The 27,866-nt window shown below is 46.1% G+C and overlaps 1 protein-coding gene across 13 annotated transcripts in view; it reads right to left on the bottom strand.

Annotated features, from left to right (window-relative positions):
- The window catches only part of MADD (MAP kinase activating death domain), a 36,711-nt gene extending 8,884 nt beyond the window's left edge, over positions 1-27,827 (bottom strand). For 2 of the 13 annotated variants that reach the window (XM_016204002.2, XM_016203999.2), the window contains exons 1-28: positions 27,758-27,827; positions 24,277-24,436; positions 22,875-23,474; positions 22,156-22,459; positions 21,524-21,655; positions 20,977-21,090; positions 20,230-20,310; positions 18,470-18,648; positions 17,881-18,116; positions 17,529-17,685; positions 16,913-17,016; positions 16,631-16,821; positions 15,996-16,249; positions 15,607-15,746; positions 14,698-14,799; positions 13,320-13,379; positions 12,860-12,962; positions 12,073-12,259; positions 11,825-11,975; positions 11,058-11,264; positions 8,284-8,384; positions 7,172-7,255; positions 6,721-6,879; positions 4,612-4,720; positions 3,945-4,065; positions 3,740-3,845; positions 2,322-2,432; positions 520-627 (exon numbers count right to left, since the gene is read on the bottom strand). In XM_016204002.2, the coding sequence (XP_016059488.2) occupies positions 520-627; positions 2,322-2,432; positions 3,740-3,845; positions 3,945-4,065; positions 4,612-4,720; positions 6,721-6,879; positions 7,172-7,255; positions 8,284-8,384; positions 11,058-11,264; positions 11,825-11,975; positions 12,073-12,259; positions 12,860-12,962; positions 13,320-13,379; positions 14,698-14,799; positions 15,607-15,746; positions 15,996-16,249; positions 16,631-16,821; positions 16,913-17,016; positions 17,529-17,685; positions 17,881-18,116; positions 18,470-18,648; positions 20,230-20,310; positions 20,977-21,090; positions 21,524-21,655; positions 22,156-22,459; positions 22,875-23,474; positions 24,277-24,338 (4,263 nt within the window). In that variant the 5' untranslated portion in view covers positions 24,339-24,436; positions 27,758-27,827. Of the gene's footprint in view, positions 1-519; positions 628-2,321; positions 2,433-3,739; positions 3,846-3,944; positions 4,066-4,285; positions 4,349-4,611; positions 4,721-6,720; positions 6,880-7,171; positions 7,256-8,283; positions 8,385-11,057; positions 11,265-11,824; positions 11,976-12,072; positions 12,260-12,859; positions 12,963-13,319; positions 13,380-14,697; positions 14,800-15,606; positions 15,747-15,995; positions 16,250-16,630; positions 16,822-16,912; positions 17,017-17,528; positions 17,686-17,880; positions 18,117-18,469; positions 18,649-20,229; positions 20,311-20,976; positions 21,091-21,523; positions 21,656-22,155; positions 22,460-22,874; positions 23,475-24,276; positions 24,437-27,757 lie in introns of all 13 variants that reach the window. The other 11 variants (XM_087821866.1, XM_087821862.1, XM_087821867.1 and 8 more) reach the window with 8 other exon arrangements.
- Positions 27,828-27,866: the final 39 nt, after the last annotated feature.

The raw sequence follows: 27,866 nt of genomic DNA, 5'->3' as shown, positions 1-27,866 counted from the left end.
GGAATACTATACAGCTATAAAAAGAACGAAAAGGCTCTTTTTTTTTTTTTTTTACTGATGCTGAAGGTTTACAGGGTATGTTTAATGAAAAAAGCAAGGTACAGATCAGTGGATACGATGTGCTAAGAAAAGAGAAAAATAAGCATTTATGTTCATATTTTATTGTGTTTGTGTAAGAAAACTGGAAGATACAAAGAGAAACCTCTAAGAGTGGTTACCTGTAAGAGGAAGGGGCGAGGTGCACGGGGATACGGAGAGCGAGGCTTCCCAATGTATGTACCACTTTATGTTTTTCTGCCTTATGGACAATGGGAATGTATCATCTCTTACACTAAATATATATAAAAGGAATGATGGGGAACAATCCATTATACTATTGGCATAAGTGCCTGACAACTTAATGATAAATGGATTGTGAAGGTAAATGAGATAAATGGGAAAATATCCTGGCATCAGTTCTAGGAGTTCCTTCTGACTCTCAAATGTTCCTTTGGGCCTGTAGCATGAGCCAGCACTTACCTCCATGAAAAAGATATCTCCATTTGTGTCTGTCCCTGCATGTACTACAAAGGTCTGCTTCTTCATGTGGCGGCTACCACTGGACCGGATAGAGAGATCACGGCCATTCTGAGGAAAGAGAGAACTTTTAGGGACATCCATACATCCCTCTCACAGACGCTCTGGGCCAAGAATCCCCCATTCAGCAGGTAAATTCATATCAGCTTTCTTAGCACTGTGCTCTGCTGGCCACTAGCCATCAGGAAGTGTTCTCAAACATTTTGGTGTCAGCACTCCTATACTCCGTAAAAATCACTGACAACCCCCAAACACTTATGTTTATGTGTGTTACTATTTATAGATATTCACCATACTAGAAATTAAACCTGAAAATGTTAAAATGTTTAATCCATTTAAAAGTAATAATTCATGAAAAATAAATCCATAGTATAGTAACATAAATAACATATTTTTTGTAAAACAATTATATTTCCCAAGACAAAAGACATGAGAAGAATGGCACTGTTTTACAGTTTTGCAAATCTTTTTAAAGTTTGGCTTAATAAAAAATAGCTGGAACTTCTTATCTGCTTCTGCATTCAATCTGTTGTGATATATTGCTTTGGTTAAGATATATAGAGAGAATCTAGACCCACAGATATATATTTGGAAAGGGGAGGGGTACTTAAATAGCCTTTCCAGATAAATATGCATATTCTTCTTGGATACTATACCAGACCTCAAGAAACAGAAGTTCTAAAAAAGTTAGTTGCAGTGTGGAATCTGAAAACACATCAGTGAACATTTTGTACTTTGTTACATTAAAATCCATTTTTCTGCCTTACATTTTGAGTGGCTCTTTCACCCATACTTGAATTTATAACATCGCGCATTAGTCATTTAGAAAATACTGGTTCATCAAGTTATGCAGCTCTTCTAAATGTTGACATATTACATAATATCAAAAATCCACACTTATCAATCACATTAGAAAAGTCTTTAAATATCATTAATCACATTAGGAAAGTCTTTAAATATCAGGAAGCCTCTGGTTTAAGTACCAAACACCCAACTCTGAATAACCGTAATTTGTTAGTCATTCTTCCAAGTAAAATGCCGTCCCATGAACAATGCTGCCAGTTTACCTTGCAACTCAAATTGTCACAACTGCTTTTCCTTGAAACAATCATATTTCAGTTTGCAGTAGAAATGCTTTACGTAAATGTCTCATTTTATCACATAAAATATTATTGAAAAGATGTATAACCAAGGATCAGATGTAATAAAATTAATGATTTCAACTGCTTCATCAAGGATATTCATAGGTGAAACAGGTGTGTGTGTGGGGGGGGGGGGGTGGGTGTGTGTGGGTGTGGGTGTGTGGGGGTGTGGGTGTGTGGGGGTGTGTGTGTGTGTGTGTGTGTGTACACAACAGTGGCCACCAACATGGTTTGGTGCCACTGTCTTCATTGTGTTAAGGCACCAGTGGTTTTACCTACCATCAGTGCAAATGTCAACCAGTGAAAAAGGCAAATAATATTAATACTATTATGAAAATGGTTTTCACCTGGTGGATCCTCAGAGGCCCACGGACCACATGTTAAATGCCTGCATTAGCAGTTTTAGTACAGAGAATCCTATCACAGAACAGAAGGGCTAAAGCCTCATCTAGAGTAATAACCCTATTTTCAGAACTGGGGATTTTGAAAATATACAACCTAGAAATGACTGGTGAAGCCTTCGCATTAGGTCACAAGGCCCAAACCTGGGAGGCTGACAAGTGCCATGGAAGGGGACCTAAGGAACGGCCAAGATATGCTTACCAGGTTAGTCAGCTGATCAAGTACTTCATTGATTTGCTGGCTGTATACAAGCCCAATATGGGACTTTCCCATTAGGCGCCTCACCTTCTTCCGGATGTCATTCTTCTGTACCTGGAAAGACAAAAGAGGGTCTTAATAAGGGATCTGCTCTCCTTTCAACTGAGGTAGAGGGAAGGTACAGGTAAGCTTCCTATTGTATGAAAGAAGGGTATTTCTAAAAGACCATCTCTCTGAATATAGAGAAAATAGTCTATGTTCTGCCAGGGAAATGGCTCTCAAAGCAGTCCTGGTTTAAGTGACTAGGGCTTAAGGGGACACTTCCTCCCTATCCCCAACCAATACTGTAACATTCACCCCTAACCAGGCCCTGAAAGCCCTCAGGGTTCCTCGAGTATAATTCACAAACATTGACTTAGAGTAGCAACACTGTGTGCTCACTTAGAGACAAGACACCTTAAAGGTCAACACCCTTTCCTAACCAGAGGTAAGGGGAACACCTGAAGTTCAACAGAGTAGAGCGAGCCTTACAACAGAAAATAAAACAAACCAACAGGATCTGCCTGCAGGGCATTCTCTGTATTTGATCAACTAATCCCTTCATATTTAGAAAGACTGGGAGAAAAAGAAGAGAAACCAGGGGATCACTGTCAAAACAACTCTCCTCTACTCACTAAGTCCCTTTGGGAGCATAATTCTTCTATTTGGTAACATACCTTCCCCACGCTATGAACACCAAGGACAACTAAGTCAAACTGGAACCTACCAATACTTTTTATTTATTTACTTGCTTACTTACTTATTTATTTTTTTCTCTCACCCAAGGATATTTTTTCCATTGCTTTTCAGAGAAAGTGGAAGAGAGAGAGAAACACTGATGTGAGAAACACACATTGATTGGTTGCCTCCCACACTCACCCCAACTGGGGCTGGGGATCGAGCCTGCAACCGAGGTATGTGCCCTTGGCCGGAATCAAACCGGGGACCCCTCAGTCCACAAGTGGATGCGCTAACCACTGAACCAAACCTGCTAGGGCATACCAATACTTTTTTAATAGGTAACTCTTTATATCTATGGAAAATTCTATGATAAAACTTTTTAGAACCTACTACTTGAGAACATATTTTTAAAAATTCATTGTATTCTGTGGGAATCCTAAAACTACTAGAATCCTAGAACTACTTAGAAAAGGAACCCCATTTAAAATTCATCAGTCACCTTTACAAGCTTTCTTAGCACAACAGCCTGGCAGCTTCACATCAATGGAGCACATGTAAGCTGCAGAGAGTGCTCAGAACGTGCCCTAGAAAGATGTCCTGTCAGCTTCCCAACTGCCCCAGAATTTAGGTAACAGGTAATAGGAATGAGCCTTGCCCTTCCAGCAGCAGCAGTAGCTGCACATAAGCAAAACTGATGCTACCTTCATTAGCAGCATATAAGAGATGAGGTTATGCAAAAGCGTGGCCAGCAAACGATCTTCGTCATCCTCTAGGCGCTTCCGGTCATGTTCTCCCAGTGACAGGTACCTAAGCAGGAGACCAGGGACAAGTCAGTCCTCAGGTGGGAGACCACAGAAATAACTGGGAAAAGGCTGAATTTTCCCAAGAATTTCCTAAGCCTCATACCTGTCTATCATTTCCTGGGGACCCTGGTCCATACCCATTCCTTCTCTCTCCAACATCACAGCATCTAAGAACGCATCTTCCCAGAACTGCATTTGGTCCCATAAAGTAGAACGCTCTTTGCCTGTGTAGGAGAGAGGTTTTTAGGGGCTTATGTAACATACAAAGAATAAAGCTGGCAACCAAAATAGAGTAAACTCCAGTAAAAGGGAGTCATTGCAAATTCCAGGGCAAAGAAAACCCGAGCCTCTCCACCCCAGATCTACAGCCCAACTGCCTCCAAGTGAGGCCCAACCCCCCCCGAGCAGGAGGGATGAACACAGCACACAAAGAAAGGTGGTTACTCATAGAAAAGGTCTCCATAGCAGCATCCTCTAACTGGTCCCACATCGATCCTTTGTCCCTTCCTGCCAGTTTGTGAGCAGGGAGGGCCATGGTAGCAAGAAAGGAAAGAAAGGAAGACAGAAAGACAGAGGCTATTGATTAATACCAAAATCCAGTCTTTTCTAGAAAGTTGTCACCCACTGCTTCTTCCAGACCCAGTAAGTCACCTGCTTCAGATATAAAAATGCCCTCTAACATCAGCATTGAGATCAGCAAAAAGCCAAGCAGCTACTTGTTAAGTGCTACCCTCTTCCAGTGCAAGGGACCTTCCCGCTCTGTTTCTCACCTAGGAGTCCCTCGTAGAGATAGACTCGCTGGCTTACATCTTCGTAAGAGCGAACCGGGCTGCCCGCCAACTTCTCCCTTATGCTCGGCTTTAAGCTGTGGGCTTTACCCTGCAGAGAAGAGGTCATAGGTCAGCCACCTAAGGTACCAATGAATAGGCGCAAAGTAAACCAAACAGCTTATTAAGAGGCTCACACACCAGTCACCATCATTAACAACATATACTCCAACAGCCCTGCTTTTGCTACTCTGCTGGCCTCAAGGATTGGACCAGAAGTCAACCTGATAATCTTGCTTTCTGCAACTGCCTCCTAAACATGCAATCAAGTTTACATTTGGTCTTATCTTTACTCTTAAGTCTCTAGAAGACTCTTGGCTCTAAAAACAAAACAAAGGCAAATTCTCTGTAGCAGCATGATGCAGTAGAAAGAATATTGGGTTTGAAGTCAGCCTGAGCAAGGTTCACAGCGCTGTCTCTTACTAGCTATGTGACCTCAGGCACGAAAATCAGCTTCTCTGAGTCTCATTTTCCACCTAAAAAAGGAAAGATTATAATACTCACCTCACAGAACTATTACAGGAATTAAATAAGGAAATACATATAAAGCACTTAACAGTGCCTGGCACATCTGCTATTTGATAAATGTTAGTTTCCTCTTTCCTACCACCTCAGAAATGTCTGCCCCTTAGAAATACCACTAACTTTTATCTGCCACTTCTGCAATATTAGACTTTATTCATTCAAAAAAGACTTTCAACTGAGTAAGAGGTTTCATGCCCATTTCAGGTTATTAGGCAATATCTAATCAGTGTATCTAAATGCCAGCCTCCTGGTTCACAGCCCAATTCTTTGTTCAATGGACCATACTGACTTAATATAATTTATTCCCTAAAACGGCCTTTTTTGAGCCAAGAAATTTAGGTAATTGCTCTCAGCAACTCAACTGTATGAAGAGCTCTTGCCAACCAGCACAAGACAAGTGAAAATTTGTCCCAAGAAGGTGCCAGGAAAGATAGCACCCAGCTGAATGGCTTCTTGCAAGACTGCTACTCCAGAACACCTATCTTAACTTCCAGAATGGAAGTGTACTAGCAGGGTTTAAAATACTCTTATTAAAATTGTCTCCTTAGACTCAGGGAAAGTTAAGGTCCATTAACCTGAATGGCTCTGCTGACTCTAGAGTCTATTCCATATGTTCACTCTGGGATGTCACTCTCTCTATTAGAAGCACTTATACAGGAGGTCTCGGGGGTGGGAATGGCCACCAGTGTTAAATAATTGATTTCATTTCCATTTCACTTCCATTCTCCCCACAGACCAAAGATAAGGCCCTATGAGCTCTGGTAGAGAATATACATTCTCAGCTACATCTGATAAAGTGGCAAGTGTACCAGAGTGCTTAACACTCACTGCCTAAAGTAGCATGTGTGTAGTGAAAAGCAGTGTGTCTAAAGGCAAGGACTGAAAGAATTAATTTAACTCCACCGATCACAGGCGTACTGTGTGATCTAGGGCGAGTTCTTCTTTTCTTAAGGCTCTGTCCCCCTCACCTGTCAGGAGAGATTAGTCACAGCAATACACCAAACTGCAAATTTCTTGAGAGTAAAAATCATGCCTTATTTATCTGTTTCTTCAGTACAGAATCTGGCATTTAGTAAATCACTTAACAGATGTTTATTAATGAATAAAAACTTTGAACAACTGTTAGAAAATACTAAAAGAAGTGCCATTTTAAGGTGCTATGTAAATAGAGCAGTGACAAGAATAAAAGGTAGACTGGTACCAGATGAGAGCTGTAACTGCCCTGACATTGCTACTAAGGTGTCACTTTGTCTATTTTAAATACGGCGGTTATTGCTACACAGGATTCAAGGCCTTCGTCTAACTCATCAGTGATTCAGGAGAGGGTTCTAAAAGACCCAGACCATGGAGTCAAATGACTGTTTAAAAAGCTTTGAGAAACATTTATTTAAAACCAAATATGAGGCTATCCACTCCTTACTTCCTCTTTTACTTCTAATTGCCTCCTGAATTTTTATTCTTTTCTACCCACCCCCCCCCCCATTAAAAAAAAAAAAAGGTCTCCTTTTGTTAGTAAATAAAGCTTACAAAGATAGCACTGGTGGCAGAGTTGGTCTCAATTTCACTATCGGACAAAGTGCCCCGAGAGCTTGTCAAGTGAGTGCTTCCCTCGACACCTGGTCCATCGCCTGCATTGCTGCTCAAGTCACTGTCTGCTCCAAGGGTCTCTCCAGAACTATTACTCACCTGGAAAGGAAACAAGGTAGTAAGGGATATTCCCTAGGGTAGGTCCCAGAAATGCCAAGCTGCGAGAGCTCTCTGCTGCATAAAGAAGTATCCCATTTCAAGGTGAGCCAGAGCCTCTGGAAGTACCTTCTTTACCCAAGAAGCCCTAGGTGAAATCTCAGGGTCTGATCCCACGGACACAGACCTGTGACAGGTAAGCATCTCCTCTGTGAGAGTCGAGCTGACCTGAGACTAAGCACAGCCTCCAGAGGAGCCCCCCGCCCACCAAGATGCCAGTGTGGTGTTCCCCTACCACGGTGCTAACTTCAGAGTCCTGACTGGAGCTTCGGATCATGACAGCCGGGCTCACGCTGACAGCAGAGTCTGGGTCGGTCCTCTGAAACAAGACACGGGGCCTCAGGCACGAGGGGAGGGGTCCGATCTACTCTGTCTCCCTGAGAAATACCGTATCTTCCTCTTCTCCTCATGCCCCTCCTTCTACCATCACTGGTTTCTGAATATAAAATATCCATGACGTACGTAATAAGAATAATAAACACTAAAGAAACACATGCTCGCTATGAAAATACATGAAAGAGTAAGGGAACAAAATAAGCCGGGAACCAACTGCCTACATTAATCGCTGTTAAGCCGTTAGCATATTTCCTCTCAAACTTTTCTGTATACATTTTTAAAACAGAATTGGAACCATACTGTATATAGCTTCATCAACATTTTCTCATGTTACTATGTTTTAAAAAATATAGTTAATGGAGCCCTGGCCAGGTGGCTCAGTTGGTTGGCACAGTCGTCCTGTGCACCAAAGGGTTGCAGGTTCGATTCCTGGTGAGGGGGCATATGGCAGGCAGCCGATGGATGTTTCTTTCCCACATCAGTGTTTCTCTCTCTCTGTTTCCCTTCCCCTCTCTTTAAAAATCAATAAACATATCCTTGGGTGAGAATTTAAAAAAATACACATATATATATGTAGTTAACGGATCTTAATATAATATTGTATTATACGGGTATATTATACTTGTTTCATCATTCCCCTATTATTGAATATTTATGTTGGTTTAAGGTTTCTTGTTTTTTGTGTTTGTTTTTTTTTTTTACTTAAAGAAGTATTCTGGCCTGGCCGGGCGGGGCTCAGCGGTTGAGCATTGACTTAGGATCCAGGAGATCGCAATTCGATTCCTAGTCAGGGCACATGCCCGGGGTGAGGGCTCAATCCCCAGTCCAGGGCATGCAGGAGGGGGCCGATCAATGATGACTCTCTCATCAGTGATGTTTCTATCTCTCTCTCCCCCTTTTCCTTCCTCTCTCTGAGATCAATAAAGATATAGTTTAAAAAAAAAAAAAAAAAAGGGAAGTATCCTGAGATAGCACATTTAACACTCACAATTATCAACAAGGGTCACAAACCTGGGAACCGGATGTCAGACTCACACCGCTATCTGCGCTGATCTGGGACTTCTTCTCCTCTGTCTCACCAAGGTCAAAGATGGGTTTGATTGCTTCAGGCCCTGAGTAGGGGAAGACTTCTGTTACTCAGCACACAAAGGCTGGGGGCAGGCTGGGGAAGGGAGTGGGACAACAGCATGGCCAGGACCCAGACCTGGTCAGCACGTCCCAGTCACCTTCCCAGGGACTGCCCCCTCTGGCCCCACTGGAAGAAGCAGTCTCCAGACACCTTAAGAACCAAGTAGGAAAATGAGACCTGGCCTCAAGGGGCTCTGCAGCCATCTTCTCAACCTGAGACCATTCTGAGCACATCACCCTAAAACAGCGAAGCTCCACAAACAAACATCTAAACCACATTCCACTGCACTCAGTTAGAGCTTCACTGGAGCCTGAAACCATCCGAGGGTCTCCAGGTCACTCAGTGCTTCCCAAACAAACATGTCTAAAGGGGCGAGAAAAGGATGGGCCCGATGAGAGAAAGAAACACCAGCTGTATCCATGGACACTGTTTACCCCCACCCTACAACCTCCACATTTGAGATTAAATCCAATCCCTTTGCCCCCACCCACCCACCATGATATGGCAGAAGGACAGAATGACAGAAAGCAAGAAAGCGTGCCTAGGCAAGCCACCAGAGAGAGTTGGGAAGCTACAGACTCAACACGGAGGGACAGCAACCATCTCTGCCAACTGTGCCCACAGGCCTTCTAATGGGTGAGGGAGATATCAGCCAATGAGGGGCCCTGAAATAGGCAAGCGTTCTCCCCACCGACTCTGAAGCAATAACGAACCAAGTTCAGAGGGACTTTACTCAGTAGACGCCTCAATTACAGCCGGAGCGCTGGGAGGGGAGGGGAAGAAGCAGCCTACGAGCCACATACCTGAATCACATACCACCTACCTGCTGTCCTTCCAAATACCCCCCTAGAGCAAATTTGGGGTGGGGCTGACAAAGGGAGCCTGCCCCAACTGGGCCTGGGGAGTTGGCAGGTATGGGAGACTTGGGAATGGGAAGGGGCATTTGTTCCTTACTCTGTTTTTCCATAGCTTTTTGCTTTTTCACTTCCTGGTGCTTGTTCCACAATTCTACCCCAGATGCAATGTAAGCAGGAGAGAAAGACAGAGAGAGTCAGAGGCTGGTCAGGCGGACGAAATGGAAACCCACCCACCCAAGTTGATTCGGTCTCGGGCATAAGACTACAAATCAAGAGATAAAAAGAGATCTTCATTTTGGGGGATTAAAAATCAAGAGATCTACTGCCTTCCTCCTCACTCAAGAAATAAAGACTCCAAATGTCTAACCCTAACCTCAATGCGGCGGTAAAAACCCTGCAGAACATTAAGAGCTTGAAGAGCCTTTCCCCAAGCTCCTTGGTTTTGGCCAGAGGAAACTGACCCTAAAGAGGCTGGAGCAGTCCCTCAAGATCATGTGACTTAGGATCAGTTTAAACTTCTACCACACCACACCCTCTCTGCCGAATGAGCTGGCAAAGCCAATTTTTGAAGACTCCAGATAAGATAGATGATCACCTCAAGAAGCCAAAGGGATTTCAGAAGCAGGAGCACCAATCTGTTCAATTCCCTGGAGTAGACAGAGGTTACTCATGCAGGCAGTGTGCATCCCTCCTTGTTGCTACCACAAACCCCAACTCACCCTCAGAATCAGTACCTGCCCTGATGATGAGAAACCCATTTCTAGCCAGATATCTGGGATTCCAGCAGAGGTCATAGAGAATATTAAATGTCAAGAATAGCATCTTAGTAGGGTAAAGAAGAGAGAAGAGCGAGCACAGCGATTCTTTTCCTGGAAGAACTGTAGAGTCCACTTAGTCCAGCCCCCTTATTTCCCAGATGAGGAGAGAGAGACCCTGAGAGGGGGAACAATTTGCCCAAAGTCACGTTCCTGGTTGTGGGCAGGTCATTACTTTTCCTGGAACATCACTTCGGGCAGGAGAAAGGCAGGGCTGACTGCCCCTGAAAAGGAAACTGGTTCCTCATGATCATTTATGAGAGCATAAGGCAACTGTTAATAGTTGTGGCAAAGAAGCATCAGTTAGAAGCATATTGCCCAAGAACCTAGAACCAGAAAAAGAAAGATACAACCTAGGTGACTCAAGGTCACATAGGGGTGAGTCAAACTGAGGTGACATCCAGAAAGCTCACTAGGCTCAGTCTTAGAGGGAATGGAGAAATGCCAAATGTAAACAAGCTCCGGTAAGAAACGTTTTAAAGAAAAGCTGACTCAGAAATCTATACCCTGAGGTCCAGAACCCAGGACAATGAGATTGCTGGACACACCCCAGAGGAGCAAATTTGAGGGCAGAGTAATGGTTGGACAGGGGAAAACTGGCTTTATAGACACAGATGATCATAATTTTATAGCTTAAAGATGCACCTATAAACTTCCTTATAGTTTCCAGGAGCTCTCCACTCCATGAAGAAATCCAGAAATAAACAAAAAGAGGGACCAGAGCACAGCTCAGACTCCCTGCAGTAGGCCTCACTGGGCCTCCTAAGAAAATCTTCCATGTTAAGATGTGGGTGGGGTGGCTGCAAATGAAGCATAAGGGACAGAGAAATACAGAGAAGTACCATTAGAAATGAACACAGATCTATCTCCCTTTCTAGAAAGCAAAGCATGGGAAAGAGAAAGGCAGGATTCTGGATGAACTGAAAGGAGGGAGGGATATTTAAGCCAGAAACCCTCCAACACACCAAACACAGTGATACATACCAATAGATGCTACAAAATTCTCTTCCTTTAAACTTCTGGTGTCCAGTTCCTTAGGACCCTTTCCTGTAGCACTTGGTGCCCGAGGCCCCAGCTGGGGAACTCTCAGCTGTGCTGTAGCCTTTGGGTCCCCACGACCAGCCAGGCCAGGATCCTTGCCAACTGGTGTATTTATGCTCTCTGTTGGACTTCTCTTCCGTTTGTCTGGTTCTGAGGAAAAGACCAAATATAAGAAGTGGTCAAAGGTAGTAGTGAGTGAGCCCAGCCGGTGTGGCTCAGTGGTTGAGCATCAACCCATGAACCAAGAGACCACAGCTCAGTTAACGATCAGGGCACATGCCGGGTTGCAGGCTCAATCCCTAGTAAGGGGCATGCAGGAAGCAGCCGATCAATGACTCTCTCTCATCATTGATGTTTCTATCTCTCTCCCCCTCTCCCTTCCTCTCACTGAAATCAATAAAAACATGTCTGTTTGTTTGTTTTAAAAAAAAAAGAGATAGTGAGTGAGAATCAAGGTATGGAAATGAGGTGAGAAAGGCAAGAATACAACAGGATGTGGAATGGAAGAAGTAGGAGGAAGGAAAAACGGACATTTGATTTTTCATGACAGAAAGACACCCACTACAAATAAACATGCCCTAGAAAATAAAATCCCAAAGCCTGATGGGAAATGGCTTGGCACTGGGACTCTGTCAAGGGACAAGTTTATTTTCTTCGGAGACAAGTGGGAGAGTCTGGACGGCACACTGCCCCACTGGTACAACCCCTACCTTTGCTATAGTAGTGGGTCTGAGCGATCTCCAAAAGCCCAAAGATGCTCGCCATGCCGCCCAGACCTGAATGGGCATAGGACTGCTCCAGGCTGAGCACTGTGCACTTGAGCAGGTCTAACATTCCCTTGTACACCTTTCGACTGATCTCCTGCAACAATAATCCAGGGGCTAGAGTTGGCAAAATCGCCTTTGGTGTCCACATCCCTCTTCCCAGTTGATCCCAACTCCCAACCCCAAGCACTGACCACATCTGGGATAAGGTCCTGCCGGGCATCGTCCTCTGACTGCACTGTGCGGTTCAGCTTGCTCAGGACAAAGACCCGCAGCTGCTCACTCTCCAGTAGCCGTCGCACCTTCTTCATGTTGAGCCAGCCGACTCCCTGGCCATCCAGCACACTGTGCACCACCTCCTTCAAGAACTGCTGGTTCTCACTGTGGGTGCCACATACCACTTCTGTGGTCATGAGCTTCTCTGCAGAGCATCCGCCCTTTCACCAGACTAGATGTCTGCCTCCAGGGGCAAAACACAAAGCCAAGTGTCCAGATGTCCAAGTCCAAGGCATCCCCCACCTCTCCAGAGCCTGGTTTGCCCAAGTACCCACCACTGAGGTCTCACTCTCCTCAGCACCATGAACTATTACTGTTGCATGGAGATTTAGTCAGAATGAGAAGTGCTAGCAAGAACTGATTTCACCCCAGTCAGCAAGGCTCAGCGGTTGAGCACTGACCTATGATCCAGAAGATCGCGGTTCAATTCCAGGTCAGGGCACATGCCTGGGTTGCGGGCTCAATCCCCAGGAGGGGACATGCAGGAGGCAGCCAATCAATGACTCTCTCATCATTAATGTTTCTCTCTCTCCCTCTCCCTTCCTCTCTCTGAAATCAATAAAGACATATTTAAAAACAACAATACACACGTGATTTCATCTACCCAACTGAGAGCTTCTCTCCCACTCATGAGCATCCATCAAGTTTGGTACAGGAATTGCTACCTCTATCCAAGAACTTTTCAATGGCTCTGCCATTTATTACCTAGAATTGCTGGATCGGCCCTGGGGTGATGGAGGTTCTCTCTTCACTGTTGGGCTGTGTTTGATGACAGATGACTTCTGGTCCACCAAGGCCCTCCTGTTTCCTACAGCCAGGAAGGTGGAATGAGAGATATCACTATTGTAGTCCGGTAGCTAATGTCAGCAGAGCCCTGGGCAGCCATGTTCCACACCCATTCTCCAGAAGGGCTGGGTGAGGATGGCACCAGGGCGTCACACAGGGGTAGAAACCAGCCATGGCAATGTGGAGGAGGTGGGGATGGAGACTCAGGCCACTCCACATGCACCAGCAGCACGCCCAGGGGCAAGCATGGGCGTCACGGGGGACAGAGCAAGGCAGGTCATCATGTGATGCTGCTTGCTCCATGAGGAGGATGGCCTCAGGCAGGCACAGAAGATGCTAGGAAAAAAACAATCATGCACAGCTCACGGGCAAGACCCACCTTCACCACTCCCGGGGCCGGCTTCAGTAACAATCTCCATTAGAGTATTTAGCCCAAATACTGGGACACAAAATACACAATTAGTAGGTGCGCCACGATACCACAACCCCTATCACCCTCAATGGAGCTGCAAGTCAAATAAACGGATCATTCTCCCAAAACCTGGTGCACGGAACCCTGGGTTCTCGGAGAGCTGGAAGCCAGTGACCAGGAGACAACCAAGCTCTAGGAAAGACCATTCCTAAGACTATGACCTCTCAAAGCCAGGGCAGGGTAAATGACACAAGGAGCCTTCGGGTACTAAACAGGCACATGCATGGAAGAGGGACCACTGGTTTTCATGAAACATCTAGCACAGGGGTCCAGAGGGCCTGCAGGTCTGCAGAGGGCAGAGACCCACCTTGCAGATGCTGTCATGGGAAGTGGGGTGAAAGAGTGAGGATGGGAGTGACAGGTGCAGCAAATGAAGTGAAGCACCGGCATGCAATGAAAGCGTCTCCATCGCTCTCTTCTTCAACTGAATCAAATGAAAGCCTGTGCTGCCAACACCTTTCCATCCCTCACCTACAGAGCTTGGCTAAATTCACTCATTAGTTCCCTGCACCACTAGCTCTGATGTCCTTTTGCCCATCTATCCTATGTTCCCATTCCCTACCCAAAAAGCATTCCTTATATTGCTGACATTTCAGTCACTGGGAAGGGAGGTCAGTTAAAAAATACACAGAGCTGCTTCTCACTGTGCTTTCTACTGTGATTAAACATCAGCACAATGTCCAGAGGAAACAAGTAAAAGTCAGAGTAAATTAAGAAGAGCCCTCTGACTTGTCAGAGATCACTAATGAAAACCAAATGATGTCTCAGCTGCCCCTAGAAGCCAGCCAGTATCACCTGGCCCACTCATAGGCCCTAAGTTGACATGAAGCCCAAGTGAGAGGCTTTTTGACTCTAAAAACACTGCCAGGCTCAAAACATAAAAATAAAATAAATCCACAGTGCCAGGCTCTCCACAACAATCCCTGGTGGGCAGTCTCTCTGGGATGGAGTTTGTCTTGAGCTCACACAGTAGCACCCTAGCAAGTAACTGCTGGCACTGGCTGATCCCTATGTACCTCTGACGAATGTTTCCCCTGGAAGCAGCAGTCATCCCACAGCTGCCATTATCCTAAATGATAACACATGGCTTCTTTTTAGCTACGAAGACAGTCTCCACCTGAAAACCAGCAAGGGCCCACGATGTGCGGTGAAAGCCATGAGAAGCAACATGAGGGGCAACAACTGGACCAAATGATTCACCATACACAGGGCTCCTGACAAGCACTCATAGGCCTGAAGCAGTTCTCAGAGGATCCTGGTTTAGTGAAACGAGGGCTGCAGTTACCTTTCAGACTGGGGAAGGGCGTGGTCTTCTCCCGGGCACCTTTGGTGGGCAGCGTGAGGTTTGAAAGACTGAAGCTTGTACTGTGGTTCCGATACAGGCTGCCTGGCAAGGGGAGGGTGTGAGAGCAACGAGTTAGGGGGATACAGACTCAAAGCGTCATGCTCCACGGACTAACATCATCTCCACCTTCCTCCTTTCCCAGCATCCCAGTGATTGCTCCATCTTAGAAAGGACCAAGGCTAACTTAGAGCAAACAAAGGCATCGCTGCCGAGATTGCTCAAAACCCAATAATAACTTGCTCTGACTCCTCCCATGACAATATCCAAGTCTCTCATCAGCTGCTAATTTGGCACAAAAGCCAACAGTTAATGCGCTTCTGGTCTGAAGTTGGTGCTGCCCCTTCCTGGCTTCTCAAAAAACTCACAATCACAAGTATCCCCTATGTTGGCCTTCTCTGGTTCCGAGTGTGACTTCACTCTTTCCCTGACACCACCACTCACTTCTGGAAATATTTTCTACGCAGGAAAGGCAACCTCATAGATTTCAAAGCATGTTCATGAAAAAGTCCTTCACCAAAGAAGATATTAGATATACACCCAAGTTAAATCTGACCAGAATATTTCCACAAAATATATATACAAGTGTATGAGTTTTAACATGATTATTTTTCAGTTGGTCTGCTATCTTACCTGAAATAGATTGAAACCTCCACGTATAATGATTAATCTGTCCCTGTTCTTTACTGACCTCTCCTAAAAATACCTTACAGAGTATCACCAAACAACCTGAATTGGGACTTGCTAATGCCAACCCAGACCTGCATCTGAAGTTCTACGCAACATCAGCCATGGCCAGGCCCCACTGGGGAGAAAATGGGGCAGAGGCATGAGAGAGCTGAGAGCACTTACTGGCAAAAGACATGATGCCCCCGAAGCTCTCGGTGCTGTTGTTGGAGATGGTGGAGGTGGGAGAGCTCGCTCGGGAGTCTGACTCTGCGTCTGAGTCGCTTGCCAGTTTCAAGCTGTTGGGCCGCAGCAGCTTTTGAGCCCTTGAATGCACAGTGGCACCTATGAGCTCCAGGCAGGGGTACCTAATCTTGGGCGTGTGGGCCTGATGCTACACTTGCAGTCACCATTCCCTTCCCATGATTCCTAAATGGCTGGATCGGAGCACCACCCTCTGGGGATGGCAGAACCCGGAGAGCACTCAGACTTCTCAGGCTGATTAACCCTCGCCCAGGGTCAAATGCAGTGAGGTCCTTCAGTGACCCATCTGTGAGGAACCCCCAGGCTCTCACCGATTGCCACTGCCCTGCTGGCTGATTCGGGGAGTGTAACTTTCCCCCTGGTCATCATCATCATCCTCAGGGGGAAACCCATATTGGGGCTCGAAGTATGGGTTGTCATAGGTTCGCCGGCGCACTGACCCCTCTCCAGTTTCTGTCTGACGCCTGTCCACATTCGATTTGCCGAGGCTGGGAGGCACAGGAGGGAGGGGCTTAGAGGCACCTACTGCTGCTTTATCATCCATCTCTGTTGAGTTAGCAGGTTCCTACAGGCCAGATCAAATGAAAAGTAGTCACCTGGTGCCCAGTGATGCTTCCCCATAGTCTCAGTTTGGCAGGGCCAAGCCAGGCCTGTCAGATTCCCATCCTAAGAAATGTGTGAGAAAAGATCTCTGTGACACCCCTGTTCTCTGTCCCCACAAACTATGCAAGGGGTATCTGAGCTAATCCCTGAACAAAGCCCAGTGACCTCCTTCTGGGGTCAAAACCATATCTTACAGGCTCTAAGCTACAGGACCTACAGAGAGGAAAACAGGAAGATAGTGAAGAAAGGAGCAAATTAAATTAATAGCTCCACTCCAGGTCCTAAGATAGGTGAGGCCCACATCCCAGCAGTCCTCGCTTATCCACCCCAAGTCCTCACGTACAGAACTGGCTCCGTGGATGATGGTGCTGGGGCTACTGCTGGCCGTGGTGCTAGAGCTAGAGCGCTGTGGGGCGTGTTCCTGAGAGTTCTCGCTGTCAGGGCCAGGTTCCTCTGCATCCTTCTGGCTCTGCAGCTCATCAATCTTCACCTCACTGGCATCCCCCAGTGCCGCGTGTGTCAGAGGATCCACATCTGCCAAAACCCAAGGGTGGCAGGTACAGACCACACCATCCAAGAACCCAAACCCTGCCCAGAGCTGCCCAAGTGCCCCAACTATACTTACTAGGAGTATCACCATTAATGTCACACTTCATCATTTCGCTAACAAAGTCACCCAGGGAGGAGTAAGAAGAGCTGGAGTCATCATAATCCATACTATCACTGCCACTGAAGAGGGAAAGGCATACAAATAACGAACAAAACAGAAAGAAGGCACAGGGAAAAGAGTCAACCATTGGCATAAGGAAAAATACAAAGAGGAGCACCCTTAACTCAAGGCCAGGGAACAATATAAAATAAGGACTCTAACACAAAACAATCAAGCCCTGCCAGTGTTGCTCAGTGGTTGAACATTGACCCACGCACCAGTAAGTCACCGGGTCAATTCCCGGTCAGGGCACCTGCCCTGGCTGTGGGTCTGATCACCAGCAGGGGGCGGGCAGGAGGCAGCTAATCTATGTTGATGTTTCTCTCTCATTGGTTCTATGTCTCTCTCCCTCTCTCTTCCTCTCTCTCTCAAATCAATAAAAATATATATTTTTAAAAATCAACCAAAATATAACCCAAGGCTTCAAATGCTGCTGTCTAGCCTCTACGAGATTTTGCCATGGTGCTACATAAGGGCCAGTGAGAGCCTCTTGACCTTAACAACTGTCCTGCCGCCATAAGGGACTGCTCACCTGTCATCAGTAGGGTCAGAGTCGGAGTCACGCTCCGGTGGCACACTCAGCGCCTCAGCCAGCTGGGAATTGCTATCGTAGACGCGGTAGTGGATGGGCTGCAGCTGATGAGCGTACCACTTCGGCTTGTCACCAATTAGGGCCGGATCAAACATGTCTACACAAAGAGGAAAAAGAATAGACTTAGCAACAAGGGGAAAAAGGCAGGAAAAACATAAAAGGTAGGAACAAATCTAAAGCAAAATAGGAATGGAAGGGGCAGGCCAAAGATCAGAAAGGGAGACAGCAAAGGGAAGAGCCATCGGAGGACCAAGGCCGCAGGTGGGGCAGCCCAGACGGTCGACTGACTCACTGTTGTGAATTCGCTGAAAGGCATAGTTGGTAGGGTTAAGGATCCATTCCCCAAAGTACTCCACAGCCTGAGTCCTGGCCAATTTCTCAGCAAAAGGAGTCTGCCGGGGACGTGAGGCTAGGAAGGAGCCAGCTTGAAAAGCTACCACAGGCCGAGGGAAGAGACGCAGGGTACGTGTGTGCATCTGAAAGCCCTGCAGCACGTTGGGGGAGTTGAAGAAACGGACCATGGCCACTCTGGGGAAGAAGGGGAGGCGAGATAATCCGAGTCCCACACCCTGCAGGGTGACGATTCCTATGATCCAAAGTCTCAGACCACTTCCCAAAGCCATCAGTTAACAGGCTTCCAACATCAAGGGGAGAGATATCTTAAAGAATCATCAATCCTCTTCTTCATTCAAGGCCTAAAATGCCTGACAGTATGATGAACCATTTCTCCTCTTTGCTTTTACTAAGGTGACAAATATTACCCAATGTGACACATATTTTATATACAAAGAAACTCTGGCTCAAGGGAGTAGTCTGCCCCAAGGTCACTGTGTAACCAGACACCAGTATAAGAGCTCATGATCATCTAATCTGTTTGGTACCTGGTTGCGACATCTACAGAATCCACATCGTTGCCATAGATGAGTGGATTGAATTCAGTGGAAGGTGTGGACTGCAGGTCATTAGAAGGCCGTCCAAAGAGAAGGGGGATCTCCTGGCCCTCGTGGAATTTTTCCAGATTGAGGATTGGCTGGGTGTTGAGGCTCATGCTGGCGAGGGCCTGTGGAACAAGAAATTCCTCATTGAAGGCAGAATCCTGGGCAGCTGGCCAATCTCATCTCCTAGGAAACAGCCTTCATCTTTGAAATAAGAACCCAAATAGTTTACCTTTAGAAAATAATGTGAATTATACAAATCTCCAGCGTAAGCCAACCTGGCTCAAGGCAACTTGATCAAATTCAGGGCAATAACTTTCAAATTTATTTTAGCTATGAAATCTTGTTTTTCAATGGAAATCTAAGTGGGAATATAAACAACTGAAGGACACAGGAACCCAGGGCCTCACGTGTCTGGTGCTCGCAACCTAAACCAACCCCTTAGAGACTCCATAAGGCAGTTTGAAACCACTGGTCTAGATCAGAGAGCTTCTAAATTATTAATGAGCATAGATTTCACTAGGTGATATTGTTAAAATGCAGATTCTGATTCAATAGGTCTGGGGTGATTCTGCACTTCTACCAAGCCCAGGTGAGGCTAGTGCTGCTGGTCCATGGGCCACATTTTGAGTAGCAGAGGTAGGAATACAGGATCTATGAGTTCAAGGATCTTCGCTCCTACAGACATTTAAAGTCCAGTTCCACACATCAACCTCTCCATCTCATTACGCGTACTACAGCAATCATCGAGAATAAAAACACAGCAAAGGAATATAGCTAAAGAACTTTCTGAACTTGCAACCCTCACCAGGCTACCCATTTAAATCCAAGCAGGTATCATCTAGAGGTACTGCTAAGCAACACAGACAACGACTAGAAAGAGAGTCCTAAAGACCCTTCAGGGACTCTTTAGCAGGGATTCCTAAAAAGACAGCTATCTACTGATCCTACATAACACACACAGCAGGCAGAGGAATGGGCCTTGTCAGGTTTTACCTTCAGATACTGTGTTCAGCATGCAGAAGAAGAAAGTCAATCAATGAAAAATGCGTTTAAGGGATTACTCAAAGAAAGGAATTATTGAAGAAAGGATTCTATAGGGACATAGGGATCAATTTAAGAGGAAAACATTAAAGAAGCCATTTTGTCCTAACTTCCTCCTTATAAGTCTGAGAGACAATCCAAAGCCATAAAGAATCGCAGATGTGCCCTGGCTGGGTGGCTCGGTTGGTTGGAGCGTCTTCCTGTACATCAGAAGGCAGTGGGATCGATTCCCGATCAGGGCACACACCTAGGTTGCAGGTTCGATACCTGGTCGAGGTGTGTAGAGGAGACAACTGATCAATGCTTCTCTCTCTGTCTCTCTCTTTCTAAAATCAATGAAAAAACATATCCTTGGGTGAGCGTTAAAAAAGAAAAAAGAATAGAAGTGACAAGATACTGAAAGGGAAGGGCTGTTTTATACGGCATTATAAGCATCCGAGGGTGGGAAGGAATACAACAAATTAAAAAGAAGCTGAGGAGCCCTTTTTGAGGTTCACCCTGCCCACCAGAAATGGGATAAACCTCCTCTTAAGCCTGCCCAAGGTGAAGAATATCTACTCTGCTTGACGTCTGAAAGGAAGATGGCTCCTAAGACAGCTGTCTGCCTATAGCGGTCCTGCAGCAGCCACTGCTCCCCTTCCTTTTTTTCATTCGTGACCTACCTGCTTTAAATGTTTTTTCAACTCTAGTGATTCTGGTTCTGGCAGGACAGGTAACACTTCTGCATTAGTGGGGGCGATCACCTGCACCAGAGAAAAGATAAAAGGCATGGCCCTAGAATTAATTGCTTAGGAGGTTCTCTTACATAAGGGTAAGTGAAAAGAACAGGAAGTTGTATATACAATATTATCATATATATGTGAATATACACCAACATACATGAGACATACACATACACATGTATATGATATACACACACACCTGAAAAGAAACATATCTAAATGTTATTGGTGACTATCTTTAGATAGCAGGACTATGGTTTTTATTTACTTCTTTATACTTATTTGTATTTTCTAAAGTTTTTACAGTGAACACGCAGAAGGGCTTCCTACCGAACTTTATATTCACACTACAGGATGTTAATATACATTTTTAAAAGTCTATACTGAAAGACAGCTTCTTACTAGAAACTATACCCCAAGAAAACCATTAGCTGACCCACACCATATGTAACCACAGCTGCCCTCCTGCTCTGAGATGCAGGGGAGCACTTAATTCTAAATTTTGTAATTCTTTGAGTCCTAAAAAGTGTCTATTAACCCAAAAAAGCAGGATTAAAAAAAAAAAATTGTTTCAGTGAGTCACACAATAGAAATCACTCACCACCTCAGGATCTTCCGGGGAATAATCTAGAAAAACAGGACACCACCCTGTTGTAGACCCTACAATGCCTTAGCCAAGAGCCTCACCCTACTACTGTCCAGATCCACCAGCCATACGTCATCAGGCATTTTGAAGTCCAGTTTGTAGAGGAAGAAGCTGGCAGGGACCCCAATGATGTACGGGGTTGGAGCCAAGAGCAGCTGAGGAAAGGAAAAAGAGGGTAAGAAACAAAACCAAGCCTGTGTCGATCACTTATCCAGTCAGGGTTTTCCTAGATAAGAAAACAATCCCTTTTCCAAAACCCTTGAAGGTAAATGTGTTTCAAAAGTTAGGATTTTTCAGATTTTAGAAAGCTACCAGTGTGTATTCTATATATTATGTAATACCTGCAGTGGTGTAGCCAGTAGCCTCTAATCATTAACATTAACTATGATAAATAAAAACCATAAACAGCACAGGTTTTACCACCAGATCAATTCAAGTCAGGTCAGATTTTGCAGACAAGCAAGCTGTGATAAGGGACTGTGAATCAGTACTGTTTTACAACTTCTTCGTGCATTGAGCCTTCTACTCCAGAGATGGGCAGAGTTGGGACACAGAGATGACAAACACAGAAGACACCCTGAAGCTCACCTGCTCTGCCGATGCCATGCAGGTGGGCAGCAGTGGGATAACAGGAAACATATACTCCAGGGGATAGATCATTGCCACAAATGCCATCACAGACATGGAGAGTGCATTGTAGTCTCGGGACTGTAGCACCACCTGCCACAAGTCATAGGACCACTCGACAGCATAAATAAGGTTGACAAGAAAACAGCTTCCAACACTCCAACTGAATCTGTTTCCTATGCTCTAGGAGCTTCGTTTCCACATTTATCACTGCTCTGTACCCCACCCTCCCTGCCACCTCCTGATCCAAGCACTGTGGTAGTCTTCCCTCAAATCACTCCCTATGTTCCTAGTTCTTGCACCCCAATCCTTGGGACCAATATTGGAATAGAACTACTGATATTTCCAGAGAATTAGGTCAGTATAGTTAAAGGTAATTTAACTGAGTGGCAAGCCCTCTGACTACATCCCACATGATACCAGTACCTTAATTCAACCCACACCCACCGAGTACCTGCTGTATACCTGGCATCCTATTACCTCCTGAAGATAAAAAGATGAAAAAGGTGTAGTCCCTGTCCTCAAAGAGCACATGGTTTAGCCTTTACCATATTTCGCAGCTCTGGAAAGGTCAAGAAAGCTGGCCCTCTCACCTTGTGCTCTAACAGGATGCAGGTTAGCACCTGAAGGCAGGCATCCACGCCCAGAAGTTCCAAGGGAAGGTGCAGTGGGAAATCCACCAGGGTGAATCGAGAGGGGTCTGGAAGGGCAAAGGTTAGAGCTTGCTGGAGCTCCTGGGGCAGGACCTCAATGTCTACTCGCTTCTGCCCAGAGACGGGGACTGGGGAACGCAGCAATCGATAAATCCAGGCCTCAATCTCTCGAAGGTCGTGCAGAAGGGCACTTGACTTCTCCTCTACCAGCAATGATCCAGTGAAGATACGCCACATGGTGTCCCTGAGGGAGACAGAGCAGGAAACAGACACATCAGCACCAGGAGCTGATGCCTCACTGCAACCCAGTGTAACCATGGAGGGGATAATGATGACAATGGGAAAAGCCCAACCTCTGAGCTCAGCTAGGACCACAGGGTAGGGACAAGAGTGAGAACAAATATAAAAATGTACGCATGGCGGGACTCATTGTCCTGCCCACCATGAAACATCAAATTCCTCTCCATCGATCCAGACACAATTATGGTAGGAGGTCTAACTCAGCAGCAGTCTTTTGCTTAGTAAGGACTAACACAATACGTTTAGATAGGTCAAAGAACTTCAGGCTTTAAAGAATATTTCCTGTGCCCCTCACAGACCAATTATACCTCACCTCTTAACTGCTCCCCCCTCTTCTGAGCACCGGCAGCAAACTGTACCTTTGTATGCCTCGCGGGATACCCAGCTTCTTGCCCAGCAGTCGCTCACTGCAGCAGTCCACCAGACGTTTGAGGGTATAAAGACATTCTCTGAAGGTGGAGAAGAAGGGGTAGTGGCTGATCACACAGAGGGATGTCAGAGTACTGTTGCGGGAGCGGCTTCCTGCCTTGGCCCGGCGTTTTCCACCACGTGGAGACTGGTTCACATCGGGGGTGGAGTCGGTGCTGGGAGGCTGCAGGGACGAGCCACTCTCTGAGCTCTCAGTGCCAACCTCTTCTGAGGCAGAGGTGGCCCGGGGTCCTTCCTTCCCACGGGACCCTGCCCCAGCTTCCCCCTTTTCCTTAGGCATTCGCTTCTGGAAGGAGCGGTAGAAGTTAACACAGATGCCATAACGTGTGACTCCGGTGTCCTTGTCGGTGAGGGTGAAGACAAAAGAGGTGTCATCCCGCAGGCTCATGCGTCGCTGCCGCACACTCAGACAGCCTTCTGGCTGGCAGAAGAACACTACATCTGGAGGCAGGGGAAACTCAACGTGATCCTCTAATGGGTACCGCCGAAGCAGTTCAGGAGTCTGGGCCACACTGTCACTGCTTGGGTGCCTGAAGAATATAAAGGCCAATTCAGCAACCTGAAGGGATAGGATGCTCAATCAGATTTTACCACGGTCAACAAATAAACTTTACTATTTTGGATCAAGTAACTAACTGCAGGACCTTGGAAAACATGGGTGCTGCTTGCCGTGTTTAGCCGGTAGGCTACATGAGGCCTGCTCTGTCATGAAGACACCTATGCTAAACTGAGAGAAAAATTTCGACAATAAAATGACCATTCACGCCTTTTCAAGGTGCATTAGCTAATGAAGGAGCATATGTAGGTAGAGAAGGAGCATAGTGTACTTTTCCTTTTTATGACAAGGAAACTGGGGTACACAGAGTACATTTGATCAAGAACACGAGGATGCTAGTTAAGCCCTGGCCAGTGTGGCTCAGTTAGTTAAGCATCCTCCCATGCACCGAAAGGTCACTGGCTCAATTCCCAGTCAGGGTACATGCCCAGGTTGCGGGTTGTGTGTATGGGAGGCAACCAATCGATGTTTCTCTCTCACATTGATGTTTCTCTCTCTCTCCCCCTCCCTTCCTCTCGCTCTAAAATCAATGAAAACATATTTTAAAAAGAAAAAAAGATGCTAGTTAAGAGAAAAGTTTTGTTCCAACTCTGTTCCTCCAGGCCACTACACTCAATCCACCTGACTGTGTTGTTTTCACAAATGGCATCAATGCTCCCATCAGAGTAAAATAATAGGGGAAGAGTGCGATATGCAAATCAACATGGAAATGAAGAGGGTAATAATTTTGTGGCTATCCCGGATGACAAGACAAAAATCAGTCTCTTCTTGGTTACCTGGCGCCTACGATCACTAGATAATCAAGTAACCGAGGACAGAACTTCTTCTTTTGCACCATGGTTCCAATGCATTAGTTCATCGCAGAGAAACTTCAAGGCACCAAGCAAGGAGTCAGCGTTCCCAGGAGGAATTCTGTTATTATCTGAAAATCCAAGTCTAATAGGAAAAAGTACTGATAAGATTCATTGCTGTGCTGAAGGGACCCAGCCCTGCCAGCTTCATCCCAGCCCCGGGCACAGGTCAGAAGGTCTTCCATTTAGTACTAAAGATAGAAGAACCTGACACTTTTCCCAGCCTAGAGTTTGGTCTAGGCTTACGAGCTCACAGAGTCAAATGAGAAGAAGGATTAATAATGGCTCATCTCCCCATCCCTACAAACCAGTTCATTCTCAGCCTTGCCCCTGGTGCTCTGTTTCTGAAAAACAGACCCAGTTAGTCTAATCTGGACTCAGTCATTATGATAACAAAAATTAAGTCATTTTCTGCTCCAGGGGAGATCAGGGTCAAACCAGACTCTCTAATCAGCACTCATCTGTGCTCCTAGCTCTACATGGAAACCAATTTATTCTGTCCCAATATTCTGCATTCAGCTTGATGTGAAACTAGCATATAGACTGTATAGTTAATCGCTCTCAGGCAATAACAAAAGCTGGCTACTCTACCCTGTGCAATCTCAAATGAAGAATATCTACGTTCCAACTGCTTTATCTGAACCATTTTTCTTCCCTCTTCAAGCAAAAAAGGAACCCAGTGGCTACTGCTACTAGCTCTGCCCTTGGTGCTGAATCATAGTCTTTCTCCTCTATTTTGGTCCCAGGATTGGAACCAGTAATACAATACACACAGATGAGGCCTTGTCCTTCTATATCTTACAAAGACTAGGAATTAGATGCAAAAATAACAGGATTTCTGCAAAAACAAGTACAGATGCTCAAAGGAATTTCTAATCCATAGTTGAAAGGTTAGGAAAAGCTTACAGGGTCTTAATTATAATTCATTTCCTGCTGGGTCTCCATACATTTCTGTAATAAATGTTTCACTCTACCTCAAGATTATTCTCAGTGCTTCCAGAATTCCACCTCTGTGCTCTGCACATGGCCACACTAGGACCTTTTTCACAACACACACAGAGGATCCCATTACACTACACACACGCTCACACCCCAGTCCTCTTTTGGCTGCTCATGCACTCCCCACACACAGGCATACACACTTCCTGTATGCTTAAGGCCCTGTCTGATACAGATAACGAGTAGAAGTTCTATCTTTTTTCCTTCTTAATAATAAAAGAGACCTATCTGCAATACCTCTCACACCCTCAAAATACTGTTCCTTCCCTTCCCTTGCTCCCAATATAGGACCAGCAGGTAATAGGATTCAGTTTAATCTCCATAGTGACTCTGGCTCCAGCAGTACTATTTATAGGAGAGACAGAGCCCCTCCCCTGCTTGGTGACCTCACAGTGCTAGCAGCTGCTACTCCAGAATCAGTCAGGGCTCATAACAATTCACTCTCCTTGAATCTGGAGACACCTCTTCCACTGAGAGCACCTGCTAATTATTATGTTATCTTCTCCTCCATCTGTCTTTTGTTTGCACTTTGTCCTAATTCTGGAGTTTAGCACTATCTCCTTTCCACACAACCAATATCAAGTTTCCAAGCATGCCATATACTCATTTCTAGGCATCACTGCCACCCCGAAAGTCCTCTGGTTCTCTCCTCTGTTATGGAGCCATGAGCATACTGCGGAAGGTGGGGCACTGTTACAGAGCTGAACTGAGCTCCTCCGAACCAGAATGAGAAGGGGAGAGAAACAGAGAAATGAAATGGGAGATGCATAAAAGCATAATTCATTCTATGAAGAATTCTGTGGACAATGCCTAGGGTGAGAGCCAAAGTACAGTAAGTGTTCACTTAATGCCACAAGATTCTGCAACTAAGTGAAACAATATATAATGAAACCAATTTTACCATAGGCTAATTAACAAAAACAAGAGTTAAGTTTCCAAGGCACCTCATCAACGTTATCACTAAATGATGTTGAACAAAAAGGCATTATTTGAGGACCTGCTGTATCTTAAAATAAAACAGAATTTACAGGACCAGAGCTCAAAGCTAAGCCTTGAAATCTATATTTACATTAAAAACCAGGAACTCTTTCCCGTCAAAATCTCAAAGACCACACCTGAAGCATCTTCTACTAATCTATTAGGCATCAAGCCTTAGTGGGATCCCAGCCCCTCTCCACTGAGAATCATTTGCTAAAAATCAAGTCATTATCATGCTCTACAGTGCTCATCTCCCTCCAGAGCCACAGGGACCCTTAGATCTTTTAGCTACAATTCCTATCTCATCGACAGCCACTGCTTTTGGTTATTCAGACTGCAGAGATAACGAAAGCTTTTCATCCCATTCTCCCCCTTGCTCACAAATCCTCTACCACCACCTATAACTCACACTGTCTTCATATCCACCCAAGCCCAGACTCTGCCTCCTGCTCAACCATACTTACTAACTCACAGCCCCTGGTTCCTAGGTCCTATATTGCAAAGGCATCAAGCTCAAAATGCATACCTCTCTGCCGAAGTCTTACATCACCATCCACTCCATCCAGGCGCAGATCTGGAACCCACAGACCTTTCTTTAAGTTATCGATGTCTTTTCAGAAAATGACCACATTAACCAACCCTTTAGATTCGTCCTTCTTTTGGGGCAGAATTTCATAGTAAAACCACAGGAACCGGAGAGCGATATGACATTTTTGCTGACGTGAGCACCAGAGGCTCTGTCACCTCCTCCCCCTCCCCTGACCGTGACCTTGCAAGCACATCAGCACAGACTGGTCCAGCACCAGGGAGAACAGGGAGCAACAAGGCAGGCAATAGGCAGTGTTGGGGAGGAGGGGAGGAGAGAAGGGGGGAAGAATTTAGAGATGCACGAGGATGCGGAGGGAAGCAGTTGCAAGAAAGATTAAACGGTGTCTCCACTCTCTTAACAAGCCAATTTTGAAACTCCAAATTAAAAAAATTATTTTTTAATTTTTTTTTTAAAAGAACCAAACGTGGTTCAAATTCAAACACAAACCAAAAAGAAGGCGCACAAGCACACGCGCACACACGCGCGCGCGCCAGGTGCCAATCCCGGTCGGCCGCCGGCGGCACAGCTCTGCCCGCCCCCTCACCTGCTGGACAGTTCTCCCCCGCCTCCGCCCCGGAACCAGAGCCGCCCGCCAGTCCCGCAGGAATGGAGGCCAGCAGCCCGCACCCCCTCGGCGGCTCGGAGCGCCCCCACTTCTAGCCCGGCCCCTTCTGTGCGGACCCCTTACTCGCTCTCGAGACCCCACGCGCCCTGACGTCCCTTCAGGGCCTCCTGCGACCCCTTTCTCCTAGAGCTCCCGTTTCCTCTTGGAGCCGGTTTCCCCCTAGGAGCCCCGTCCCCAAGACCCTTCCGGAGCCCCGCTGGCCGCGACCTTCCTACCTCCCAAGCTTCGGGGGCCCGGCCAGGCCCGGCCGCGCGTCCCCCGGCAGCAGAGCGTCAGTCGCTCCCCGGCGCCGCTCCGAGCGCGCGCCAGTTCCGCGTCCGCACA

Source organism: Miniopterus natalensis, chromosome 11 (genome assembly GCF_054644295.1).
Source record: "Miniopterus natalensis isolate mMinNat1 chromosome 11, mMinNat1.hap1, whole genome shotgun sequence".
Taxonomy (NCBI): domain Eukaryota; kingdom Metazoa; phylum Chordata; class Mammalia; order Chiroptera; family Miniopteridae; genus Miniopterus; species Miniopterus natalensis.
The sequence above is the reverse complement of the archived record's forward strand: the minus strand, read 5'-3'. Positions and strand labels throughout refer to the sequence as shown.